At 43.9% G+C, this 13,496-nt stretch overlaps 1 protein-coding gene across 2 annotated transcripts in view; it reads right to left on the reverse strand.

Moving 5' to 3' along the window:
- Window positions 1-4,829: 4,829 nt before the first annotated feature.
- The window catches only part of LOC115194298 (rho guanine nucleotide exchange factor 15), a 16,229-nt gene continuing 7,562 nt past the window's right edge, over window positions 4,830-13,496 (reverse strand). For both annotated transcript variants that reach the window (XM_029753916.1, XM_029753917.1), the window contains exons 5-17: window positions 13,287-13,327; window positions 12,793-13,088; window positions 11,861-12,021; window positions 11,481-11,633; window positions 11,040-11,169; window positions 10,796-10,870; window positions 10,258-10,350; window positions 9,902-10,056; window positions 9,532-9,699; window positions 8,701-8,786; window positions 8,391-8,495; window positions 7,524-8,091; window positions 4,830-7,377 (exon numbers count right to left, since the gene is read on the reverse strand). In XM_029753916.1, the coding sequence (XP_029609776.1) occupies window positions 7,916-8,091; window positions 8,391-8,495; window positions 8,701-8,786; window positions 9,532-9,699; window positions 9,902-10,056; window positions 10,258-10,350; window positions 10,796-10,870; window positions 11,040-11,169; window positions 11,481-11,633; window positions 11,861-12,021; window positions 12,793-13,088; window positions 13,287-13,327 (1,639 nt within the window). In that variant the 3' untranslated portion in view covers window positions 4,830-7,377; window positions 7,524-7,915. The remainder of the gene's footprint in view (window positions 7,378-7,523; window positions 8,092-8,390; window positions 8,496-8,700; window positions 8,787-9,531; window positions 9,700-9,901; window positions 10,057-10,257; window positions 10,351-10,795; window positions 10,871-11,039; window positions 11,170-11,480; window positions 11,634-11,860; window positions 12,022-12,792; window positions 13,089-13,286; window positions 13,328-13,496) is intronic.

Raw genomic sequence — 13,496 nt, forward strand, 5'->3', positions numbered from 1 at the left:
TGATGTAAAGTTGTACCTTCATGATGGAACACTGGCATAAAACCACAGCTACAATAGTTTCATTAAATAGTGATGTGACCACCTCACCTCAGATGTATCCGGGGGCGGAGAGAAACGTCCATAGTCACTGGTTTTCGTAGAGCATAACGTACCTACGATGCATAGCCAGGTCAGGGCCGACGCCAACCTCCCACATGTAGTTGTACGGTTGGATCCCCCGCTGGAAGCTGATGCCCTCTGTGCAGATGCCTTTTGAAGGCTGGTGGGAGAGAAGTAATGGTCATGAAAAGACTGTAGCTGCGTAATACTAACTGATGGTCAAGGACTTAACATTGTTTCGATATGAAGCAGGGAGACTTGGCTAGTGGGTTGGGTCACTGGGCTCCAGCAGAGTTGCCATAAGGCAGTGTCAGAACCAGAAGGCTAGGAAGACCATTGTGAAAACACTTGCAGCCAAGGTCTTTCTTAATAAAGTCAAAGGTTCAAGTCAACTTACAAAAGTCATTGAACCGAGCCATGACCAGGCAGTAGTGGCGGAAGGTAGCCTAGCAGTTAGAGCATTGAGCCAGTAATTGAAAGGTTGCTGGTTTGAATACCGGAGCCAACAAGGCAAAGAATAGATAATTTAATGCATGTGCCCTTGAGCAAGGCACTTAACCCTCATTTTCTCCAGGGGCACCATACAACTATGGCTGACCCCGTAAAAACACATTTCACAACTTTTGTAAAGCACCTGAGGCAGGATTACCGAAGTGTAGTTGGAGTCCATCGACTGGAAACCCCCCCCCTCAATTAAGTACTGAATGAGGGACTCGTGGCCAACAAATCTAATGAAATGCATACAAAGCATCTGGTAGCCATTGCACTCCCCAGTGTCACTAAACAATTATTTCAGGTTAATGGTGTTATTCAGTAACCTACAGTTCTTGGAACAATGGGGTCTTCGAATTAAACCTGGATGACAGCCACGTCAGTTCCGTTAGCATGGAAAACCCTAGTGAAGGGGTTAGACAGACACGTATGGTGGGAGGATGACAGTTACGTCACAACCATTACCAGTACAAAGGAGGCAGATCTTATTTTCATGACAGGGACAAGCTACTTGGTGACATTGCAGGGTAACTGATTACTACATTGTAGGCTGTATACATCGACAATTAAAATGTAGGGTCCTTACACAGTCCAGTGATGCAGGATAATGCATGCTGGGCAAAGTGGAGAACTCTTTACTCTGTGACAACCTAAAATCCCAACGTGCTACTGCTCAAGGCACCAGGAGGATCAGTTGTCAGGCAAAGGAGCCATTTGTGATTGGTTACTGGAGCGCCTTACGGTTAGTGGTGAAGAGTTGTTGGCACAGACTATGCGTGGCCATGGACCTGTGAGGGGGGGGGGGGGGTCTGGTTTCTAGACCGCCATTGTCCATAAGGGTTCATATTAGAGACTGACCTCGAACTCATTGTGCATGTTATGTTCCAATGCGTATGGTCAAGTCTGATTTTCAACAAAGGTTTACACTTCCAATGTCTTGAAACAAAACCCTGTCAATAAAAAAGGGTTAGAGGTCAGTGTAGGAAGCCCCATAGGACATCTTCCCCGTAGTGTTTGTCAAAGAAAGAATTCCTCTTCAGATAGTTTCACTCTGAACTGTCTTAGCACCTTACCAATAACCAAGACTTAGGTCCAATAACAGTAAATCCCAATTGTTCAGACACCACAAGGTATCAATCCCGACAGTCAAGCTTAAAGACATTAGATTACCATTGGCCTGAAGTGTATTCTAACAAGTTATAGGTAAGAATAATTTTTACTTACCCAATGGAGGCACATCAAACACTGCATCTAGTAAGGAAACTCTAGAGGGGTGAGAATGAGTCAACTGCTAACCAATTAACTGAACACATTGAAGCTCTATTATAGAAGTTAGTATAGAACAATACATTTAAATGAAGCTTACCTGTGAAATCCAGCTGACATTTTTAATGAAGCTGCAGATCTTGGAATATGAATTGCAATTCTAGCAGCAAGAGACATGCAAATAGACATTATGGAAAGTCAAACAGTAAAATTGCAAAGTCACATAAAGATGGAGGAATTCAGATAGGAAGTAATTGTTTTCAACACTAGCCACAGAGTGGTTTTATACTTTCCTATCCTAATGACATAATTGTCAACAGACTTGCAAAAGTTGCCGATCTGCAATTTCACTGATGTACTAAGTGTCTACATAGTCTTATCTCATTGAAAATCGGTGTAATGCATTTAGCAGTAACGTATACAGATCTACAGTATTCTTCAGAGACGATTCGGATGTCCCTGAAATGGCCAGCAGGTGGCGCTTTGGCCATTTACCAAACGCCAATGCTCATCAATTGGCTGTGACACCCTGTGGATCAATCAACAACAAAACTTGTTCCAAAATATTTCAGTACCTTGAAAACCTATTGGTAATTAATAAAAAATAGCTGAAGCTTATGAAACTTACATGATTGCAATGACAGTTTTGGTAGCCTATTTTCATTGTGCACTGTTTTGTGCTTGTCCATGCAAATGTTGTTGTAGTGAAAGATAAAAGTATTGGCAGTGATATGAGCAACAACATGGGAGTTCTTCCAAGGTTAATGTGAGTTTTCAAGCATTAAACCCTACTGATACACAAGTAACAATTTAGTAGACTGAAAATCACACTATAATTGAATTGCCAAGTCGTCGCCTACAATGAGCAACAACAGAGTAGATGGAGAAGACACAAAAACATTACAATCACCTTGACTAGTTTGAGATATATAGCTTATACCTTTTTATGTCATATTCCAATATCTGTGTTGTCTTTCCACCAACAACAGAGCCCAAGGCAGGTGGTCCTTCCTCCATTCTCCAACCGGACCCACCACCATCCCTCCTTCCTGCCCCTGTATATGGCAGCCATGGGGTTGGCCCAGTACCCCTGGAGACTCCATCAACATCCAGGTGAGGACAGGACGGGGGCACCACCACCCCTCTCAGGTGGGTTAGTGCAATCAGGGATCCTTGGGACGTCCTTACCCTGAACCTTAACCATACCCCATACCTAACTCTAACCTTAATCTTAATCATTTAAAATGTCAACTTCAATGGGGTGATGTCAGAGTTGGGGCATCCCAAGGATCCTCTTTAGACTTTATCCTCTCAGGTGCCTACAGTACTTAGCTCTTGTACCCTCTGCTAAGCTTTGACCTTTAGCGATTTGCTACATACCAGCCTGCGTCAAATTTGACAGTGCTTTTACACAGCCAGTATTCAAATTATACATTGACTTTTGGGGATGCCTTGAAAATAGTAGGGCTGTATGTTTGTCTTTTAAACTCTCATCCCTTTTTAATGTTAATTTCGACGATTTTGGCCCCTGATTTGACCCTAACTCTTATTGTAAACCTAACCGTAACCTTAGCAAGCAGTTGCTTATCAACAGATAGTCATACTATCAACTATCTGTAGAGCATTTACAGATGGACTTTGCAGACTGTCCAAATGAACTGTCAGTTTTGTTTTTTGAACCATTTTTTCCCCCCATCAGTTCCAGTCATGACTCCCTCTGAGTTCTTCTACACGGACCCCACCATGCGCCAGGGACGACGGAGTTGCAGGTTAAAGCTTTATCTCATCAATTATGCAGACATCTGCCCTTTTGCACATTAAAAAGCCTTACTTGCAGATAACTATAGTGTATTAGATGTCAACGGCCCATCAGACCCAGACCGCTCGCACTCGCACTCAGACCCAGAGAGAGGGCCTGAGTGCTCCATTCCTCTTTCCCTCGATCCTGACTAGTCTCCCAGTCCATACCACTGAAAAACATCCCCACAGCATGATGCTGCCACCACCATGCTTCACCGTAGGGATGGTGCCAGGTTTCCTCCAGACGTGACACTTGACACACATCATTCAATTTCTGTTAGTCGCATGTCTGTGGAACTTGTTCAGTTCATGTCTCAGTTGTTGAATCTTGTTATGTTCATACAAATATTTACACGTTAAGTTTGCTGAAAATAAATGCAGTTGACAGTGAGAGGACATTTCTTTTTTTGCTGAGTTTATATATGCATGCTATGATCTGAGATATTGCCTCACATGCTGGTCACAAGCAGGCGCTACCATTCTGAAACCAATTGAATCACTCCACAAACAAACACTTTAGATTTTTGGTAACAAACCAAACAGTTACCACCATTGTCACATCATTCACAAACATAATTTATTTAGTCTGGATAGCTTTAAGCAGTATGTAGATGCAAGCCTTGTCTTTAAGATCCTCCATGGTCTTGCCCCTCCACCCCTATACTGGCATATCATGCTTAAGGAAAGCAACTCCAGGATAACAAGGGCAGTAACTAGAGGGGATTGTTGTCCCTTTCCGACACCGTAAACTCAGTCAGTCGACCTTCTCTGTTAGAGCCATAATATACTGGAATACACTGCCCATGAACTTGAGAAACTGCACTGATTATTACACTTTTACATTTAAATTGAAAACATAGCTAAAATCTATCCAAACCTGTACACCTGAGTTATCTACGGTTCCTCATATGTAAGACGACAGTTGAGGATATTGTTGTTGTTGTTAGAATTATATGTTATTGGATGTAATGTATTTGTATTTAGTATTTTTTGTTGTGTGAGTATTTGTGGTGTGAGTGTGTAATTGCCCTTACCTGCCCTGGGACTACGGGCGCAAATTAGCTTTTGGCTAACCCTGGCACATTTTATATGGATGTTTCATTATTGTAATATTAATGTGCATTGTTCCCTATGAATAAAACAGAAATAAATGGTTTAAACCATGACAGAGGTGGGGATGTTTGTTTCATATGGAAGTTTTAATATTTAGCGCTGTAAAACATATTTACCACTACATTTTAAACAAACAGAAGAATGGTGAAATTACCATTATTTAGAGACCTCCCTCTCCAAGTTTGACTTCTGTTGCATTTAGGGGAGCTAATGTCTCATTCAGGGGAGCTAATGTCTCATTCAGGGGAGCTAATGTCTCATTCAGGGGAGCTAATGTCTCATTCAGGGGAGCTAATGTCTCATTCAGGGGAGCTAATGTCTCATTCAGGGGAGCTAATGTCTCATTCAGGGGAGCTAATGTCTCATTCAGGGGAGCTAATGTCTCATTCAGGGTAGCTAATGTCTCATTTAGGGGAGCTAATGTCTCATTTAGGGGAGCTAATGTCTCATTCAGGGGAGCTAATGTCTCATTCAGCGGAGCTAATGTCTCATTCAGGGGAGCTAATGTCTCATTCAGGGGAGCTGAGCCCCCCCTTCTCCCGGCTCCCCTGTAATTTGCACCCTGGTAGTTGGTATTCAGGTTTACCTAATGCAGGAGCGTAATGTGCTCTACAGGTGTGTGTCTACCTTGCACACCCTGAATATGTTTAATGGGGGAGGCAGGTAGCCTGGCGGGTAGGAGCGTTGGGCCAGTAACAAAAAGGTTGCTGGGCCGACTTCAACCAGTAAAATGGTTCTCTGGCTATATTTTTGCTACAGCCTATAACAATGAGCATTAGCATTCTAGCTAACAACCGCTGCATCCAAAATAGTTATTTTGCAAAGCTCACAACCAAATATAATCCTAGCTACTGTTCAAGCAAGAATCAAAACATCATTGTAAGCATATGAGAACTTTTATATTTTGTATAGACGTAATACAACCTTAAATCTAGGCTTGAATGGGCGCAGATGGTGATGGCTTTCTTACTGGCGCCAAGAGTCGCATGCATCCGGGGGGGGGGAAAGGGTCTATATGATCCACTAATGCTAGCAACCCTCAGGAACAACTCCATGGACATAACAGAGGAAAGAACGAATCAATAGGCTACAAATAGAAGGAAAATAACACTAAAGTGACAGATGTATATGTATGCACTGACGTGTGTCTTCCGATAGTGGCTAATATTTAACATGATACAAATTGTCAAATAAAACGGAGAAAAGCCCTGGCATATAACTAAAACATTCACAAGTTTGCCCTACAGAAGCCTGTAGCTTGGATCTCCATTTCATCCACGCATAATTATGAGGGCATACGACTAACATTCTGAATAATGGCACAGCTCTTTATAACCTACTTCACTGCGGAAAAGGGGCCACAATACCTCATGTGCATGGAGAATGCTGTTATTTCTATCAGGGAAATTAAGTAGATGCTTTTCCCACTTGGAACCGAAAGGTTTGCTCGACCTTTCCTTGCACGTAAAGGTGGTGGAATTAAGTCTAAGTCAGAATACTGCGTATCTGTAAACCTACCTCCGCCACACCTTCATTTCATTGATGTCTACCCTAAACAAATAGCAGGTGAATATCATGCTATTCTCATGCTTAAGTTCACAGTCAGAATACGCATAGAAAAAAAATACATTAAAGGGGAATTGAGTTCCATTTACGCCTGCTAAACTCAAATTATAATTTTTTTAAATGTTTGCAAATCTATCAGGGGTAAAGGTGGAGCAATTACCACAGAGTTTAAACCTATGAGGCCTGCTGTAGAATTAATACACATATAGTATCATAATACCAGAGTAGGACTCAACTAGATGTTTCAGCGCTATCTTACCAATATTGCGACTCTACCAGCAAAATAATCACAGACAAGGTTTTGTGGTTTACAACATTATGTACATGACTTAGCTGTTACTTTTTTGTGTCCAAACATGACGGTCAAATGTATTCAACCCTGTAGTGATTATGAAACAGCAGCAGTAGGACACACACACACACACACACAAATACCACATCTGTAAACAAAAATAGGTGTACTTATGTCTGAGGGAAAATACTGTACCGGTTCTCCTAGTCTGCCCGTACCTCAGGTATGTTGGTGTTAACTGGAGTATGTGACTAACTGTGTGTTTGTGAGCATTATGGGCTGTCAGTGCATTCCTGTGATGACTACTGTAGGCTAATCATTGTCTGTTGGCAGTGTGTTACATAATGAAGACAATTTTAGCAGCCAACCTGATGGTATATGTTGTTGTTTTTTATTGTCACATACACCAGATAGGTACAGTGAAATGTGTTTTGCAAGGTTAGCCATAGTAGTACGGCACCCCTGGAGCAAATTAGGGTTAAGTGGCACGCTCCAGGGCACATTGAAAGACTTTCACCTTGTTGGCTCGGGTATTTGATCCAGTGACTTTTCGGTTGCTGGCCCAATGCTCTAACCACTAGGGTACCTGCTGCCATGGTATACCTGACTGATATATTGTCACAGGGGCACTTTTTAATGGGGGCTTTCCTTTGGCAGTGTGGGGTTAGGTGCAGGTTCATTAATTTTCTTTCTCTTTCTCTTTCTCTCTCCTCTCTCTCTCTCTCTCTTTCTCTTTCTCTTTCTCTCTCCTCTCTCTCTCTCTCTCTCTCTCTCTCTCTCTTTCTCTTTCTCTTTCTCTTTCTTCTCTCTCTCTCTCACTCACTCACTCACTCACTCACTCACTCACTCACTCACTCACTCACTCACTCACTCACTCACTCACTCACACACACACTCTCTCTCTCTCTCTCTCTCTCTCTCTCAACATTAGGCAGACTTTACAGGGATAAGTACACTAGGTTCAGAAGAAGTTTCTCATCCTTTTCCTCCCGTAAGATTACATATCATTTCCTGGTTCTTAAAAGTTCCCTAAAAAAAACACTATCCCATAACTTCACCAAATGAATCATTTAAACAAAACATGCCGATCAAACAATTTGATAAGATAGGGCTCCTCCAAAAGCTCCTTATGTCTCCAGCTAAGAGTTCTTCAGGGGAGCATGCATGGCAAGCACTGGTTCACTCTCCCCTATCCAGTTTAATATTCCAGCAACGTTCTAGTGACGTTATGTAAACGTTTCGACTGACATTCTGCGGAGCGTCTGTCACTGTCATCCTGATGTTACGTCAACATTGCGGGGTAGTCTTGGCCTTGTTGTTGGTGACAATGCTGGCGGCCTGAATGACCCGATAGCGTTCTAGAAGGTTCCGCCGCCGCACATGCTCATTGGTGATCTCTACAGCGTTCTCCACAGGAAACCAGCCCTTCTGTCCGTTGGAGAGACGGATCCCCTCGTACCAACCTAGAGGGAGGGAATGGAAGGGAGGGAGCGGGAGTGGGGAGATAGGATGTTTATATATAAATCATGCTAAAATAACCATCACATATCAATAAACTGCTAATAGGTACAGGGTTGAATTAGAACTGTCGGGATAAAGACGTACAAAGAGGGGGGTTGGGGGAAAGATGAGAGTTTAATGTATTACTGTGTTATCATTTTATCAAGTAAAACATGATTTTTTTTCTGGTTTGTAAAATAAAGTGCTACCCAGTATCCCTCCTAACCACAGGTCGGGACATTCGTTTCCTGCCAGGTCTTACCCTCGTTGGTCTTGCGCACCACGTTGATGATCTCAGTGGCTTCTAGGTTGAGCTCGTCAGCCTGCTGAGCGACGTACTGCTCCACACATTGCACCTGAGGACAGTCTGAGGACAGAGACAAGACTAAATATCAACAAACCGAACAATTATCAATCACAAGTGCAAATGGCACAAAGCGTGTCCATGTAAGGTAAACCGAGGATAGATGTCGGTGTTGATGATGGAATTTGGCAACTAGCCAAGTCACTACAAGCTGCCTTACTGCAGCTAATTATAGGGTGTGTGTCACCAAGCTAACCCAGTCGCTCACCCCAGTCCTCATAGACAACCTCCTCCTTGTCCCCATCAGGTTTCATGGGGTCAGGGAACGCTGCTATCCACCGGTGCAGGTCAGACCTGAGAAGAATGGATGAGGGGAAAAGAAAGGCAAGAAGAGAGGAGGAGAGAGAATGGACATGTGAAACAGACCATAGACACACACACACACACAAATACCACATCTGTAAACAATAGGTGTACTTATGTCTGAGGGAAAATACTGTACCGGTTCTCCTAGTCTGCCCGTACCTCAGGTATGTTGGTGTTAACTGGAGTATGTGACTAACTGTGTGTTTGTGAGCATTATGGGCTGTCAGTGCATTCCTGTGATGACTACTGTAGGCTAATCATTGTCTGTTGGCAGTGTGTTACATAATGAAGACAATTTTAGCCGCCAACCTGATGATATATGTTGTTTTTTTTTATTGTCACATACACCAGATAGGTTCAGTGAAATGTGTTTTGCAAGGTTAGGAATAGTAGTACGGCGCCCCTGGAGCAAATTAGGGTTAAGTGGCACGCTCCAGGGCACATTGAAAGACTTTCACCTTGTTGGCTCGGGTATTTGATCCAGTGACTTTTCAGTTACTGGCCCAATGCTCTAACCACTAGGCTACCTGCTGCCATGGTATACCTGATTGACGTATGCTCTTTCATTTCCTCTCGCGCTTTCCACCTCTTCTTCTGTCGCTTTCTGCCTCTCTTCAACATCTCTACGTAACCTCTCTCTGCCTTTCTGTACAGTTTCTCTCTCATTATGGGGTATTATGTGTAACATACGCACTATACACACATACACACACACACTGTGTGTACTACTCACTGTGAAGGGGCCTTCATCAGTCTCTCCATCATGCGTCCCTGGTGGTTCTCCAGTAGAGTCAGACAGAAGCAGTGTTCATAGCTAGGGTTGGAGACCTGGTCGTCTCCTATTGGCTGAACCTGGACCAGGGTGCGGTGGGCGTGGTCCAACACCACGAAACGCTCTGAACTAACAGGGATGAGAGGAGGAACCAAACACATTGAAGGCAGTCTAAGATGAGTCCTAGAATGTATGAATGTAGAGCCATCCTCTCTGTTCGAGCACAACATTTGCTTACAAATGATTTGTGAAGCATTAATGAGGGATAAAGGCCTTAGGGAGGTTTATAAAGGCTTCATAAAGCCTTATGAACACCATATGGGGGACTCACCCCTTCTTGGTGGCGATGATGAGCAGGTCATTGAAGAGGAAGAGGTAGACGGGGGTGAACTTGTGACCCAGGTTGAAAAGGGTGTTCCCTTTGGCCATCTCCTGTAACTCCCCACGCTTCTCCAAGACACGGGTTTGGGAAATGATGGGGATGGCCTGATAGAGAGTGAGGGAGAGAGAGGTGGGGAGGATAGATGGAGAGAGAGAGAGGTGGAGAAAGAAAGAGGGAGAAGGGGGATAGATTGAGAGAGGGGGGTAGAAAGAGAGAGAGAGAAATGCATAAGAATCAAGCAGAAAGGGATAGGTTTCTAGTTTAGTTGGGTGGTGTATTAACTGACTGACTGATTAATTGATTACCTTGAGCTTGTCAAACTCCAGCGTCTTGGAGAGGTGGATCAGCTCTTCCACCTGCTTCATCTTTCCGACCTGAGTGTTGCACTCCTCTATGATCTGAGAGAGAGAGGGATGGGAAGAGGAAGACAGAAAGAAAAAAAAGAATGAAATTGTGTTAGAAAAAGAACAAGAGACTGAATGAAAGAGGCAGCTCCTTAATTTTTTCCTTTCACACAGACATAAGAAACAATCCACATAACCAGTCTCTCATTTCATGAAAATCCATGTTCCTCTATTTCACAAGTGTATGAAGTTCATCTCTTTTTCAAGAGGTCCCCCCTCTACTTGAATAACATTAGACAGTCTTCATCTCTCCCTCCTGTACTTGGTCATATTGTCTGCAGTGAGACAATAGGATATCCTCAATCCCACACTAAAGACCAGGGGACTGACGTCATTGTTCCATATTCCAGACTGGTATGGAACACTGCTTTAGAATGGAACAGTCAGAATGTCTGTGGGCAGGTACACGGATGGATGGAAAGAGGAAAGGTGTGGTTACCTTAGAAACAGAGTCCAAGGCCTTGGAGGCAGTCTGCTCTTCTTTCGTATCTTCCTTTGTTCTCTTCAGGATGTTCTGATAAACAACAACAACAACAACAAGCCATGTTATACAAGACAAACAAAAAATAAGACAAACAAAAAAGTATTATCATAAGGTTTAAGGCTTTTCCCTACGATCACACTCCCTTGTAGTCCACATCACAGCGGCCCACAACAACTACAGTTACCATGATGACCCTCACCTCGATAAGTATCTTGAGGCGTGTGATTCGCTGGAAGGGCAGCAGCAGGAAGGACATAAATGGCAGCCGCTGACACTGAGGAGACTCCTGCAGACGGGTGATGACCGTGGCAAAGTCCACATTGGTTTTCCTGTGGGGACAAACACATCATTCAGGACCCCCTCCTCCTCTGGTTGAATCAATTGTCAGACCAAGAGGCCTCTGAGTAGGTTTGCAGAATTCTGGTAATGTTCCCAAAATTCCAAAGTTTTCCAAAAATTCCAGTTGGAAGATTCCTGGAATCAGGATGGAATAAGAAGGAAGATTCCTGGAATCAGGATGGAATAAGAAGAACATCCGGGAATCTTCCAACAGGGATTTCAGGAAAATCAGGGAATTGTGGGTAAATTACCAACATTTTGCAACCCTACCTGTTAGACCCAGTAATGAAGCCAGTCTTACATGAGGGAGGAGTAAGTCTTATCTTGGTATATTTGGTTGCGGACGTAGTCGATGTAGACCGGGAAGTTGTGCTGAGCATGGAAATGGATGATGTCACAGATGTCGGAGAACACCAGACTCTCTTCCTTACGGTTCTCCAGGGCCGTCAGAAAACTAATGGGGGGGAAGAGTTAGAAAGGTCAAAGGTTATGGTTGATTTCCATTAAGGGGTTTATTAACACAACGAAACAGTGAAATGTTTGTTTATATTAAATTTGGGCTACAGCAAAACCCTCCACATGCTGCTGAGTCAAGTCATCACTCCTTCCTTACTCTGACTCCCCACTGTTTTAGCCAAGTACCACTCTCTAGCCATCCCTCCATTCCTCCCTCTCTCTCACCTCTCGCTGACCTCCAGGACTCGCAGGACATTGGAGAAGAGAGTCTTCCTGTCCCGGATGATCAGCACCTCCTCCAGCTCCCGGGATTCCAGGAAGTGTTCATTGAGAACGCGTAGGGAACGCACGTACGACGCTTCCGATGTCAACACCTCAAACATACTCTGAGGGGAGAGAGACAATGGGATGGTGAACTTCTAATTCATACAGTACAATCAGCCCATCACTGAAATATCCCAACACATACAATATGGACTGATTAATATGGCCACATTTCTGTACTGAATTTACAATTGATGGTAACTGCAGACATTCAGTCCATTGAGGTGAAATTCAGTCAACTAAAATATCAATAATTTACTTTACTTGATGACTGAAAAACCCTAGTATGGGTAACTGCATATGTGGAATGTATCTGAAAGTGAGCAGGGCAAAATAAGTGGGTGGATCATCAGCGAATTATGTAACTGATTGGTTAGATGGTTTTGATTGAGCTGTGTTATTTTTTGTTTCTTCACGCATTTTCATTGTTCAGTTCCTGTGTGGTGATACTGATGCTTTTTCAGGATTGATGGTTTGTTTTTATGTAGCAGGTTACGAGAACTGACGTAGCAGGTTAGGAGAATTAAAGTAAGAGGTTAATGTAACAGGTTAGGAGAATGAGGTTAAGGTTGGGAAAAGGGTTAGGGTTAGGCTTAGCTAAATTGCTCTCACAGTTGCAGCCACGCAAAACTGCCTTGAGTGGCAACAAATGCGGCAAATTAGTTGTTTGCTTTTTATATACCCACTTCTGTTGATACGCCTGTTTATGTTGACCCACCCATGTTCCGGCAACCATGCCGTTAACCATGAAAAACTGAGCCCTAAATTGAGTTTGCTTCTCTATCCTCATCCCCCCTCCTATTACCCCCCCTCCCCTCCTATCCCCCCCTCACCTCCTGGTACTTGCACTGTTCAGGGCTGAGGGTCTCCAGCACCCCACTTTTCCGTACTTCTGGTAGGTCCTGCCATAGGGTGGTCTGGCCCGGGATGGGCAACGGAATAGTAGCACTGGGTGCCCCATTGCCGTTGCCCACCGCCCCCACGCCGCCCGACCCCATGCCCACTCCACCCCGGCGTGCGGTCCAGTCCATGTGGTAGTCAGCGCTGGTCTTGCTGGTGTTGCGGCACACCGTCTGGCGCCGGATCTCCTTGTGGATGACGGTAGCACGGTACGTCTGGTACAGAGGCACTGAGGGGTCAAAGGGCAAAGGTCAAACACTCTTTAAATATGTGTGGTATTACTCTATGGGTGACCCTCAAACAATGATAATGGACGAAGAATGTTCTGTTCTCTTTGGTCTAATGTTACACCTATAGTTCCATCTGTAACCTGATTCATGCGTGACTGATATTTGGGGTGCTATTTGGTTGTGTCAGGTAACCTTACCATCCAGCTGTCTGAACTCCCAGCCAATAGAGGATCCTCTCCTGAGAGGTGCACAGGGAAGAAGAAGAGCAGGGTGTTATATAACTGACTGAGCTGGACAATGAATGAGTGAGAAATAGGTCTGGTTCTAACACTTAAAAGATGCTTCCTTCCTTCCGGTAATCACTGATAAGTGATTGGATAAGTGAAAGCCTATCACCTTCACCAATC

The sequence above is a fragment of the Salmo trutta genome, chromosome 5, assembly GCF_901001165.1.
Source record: "Salmo trutta chromosome 5, fSalTru1.1, whole genome shotgun sequence".
In the NCBI taxonomy this organism is placed as follows: Eukaryota; Metazoa; Chordata; class Actinopteri; order Salmoniformes; family Salmonidae; genus Salmo; species Salmo trutta.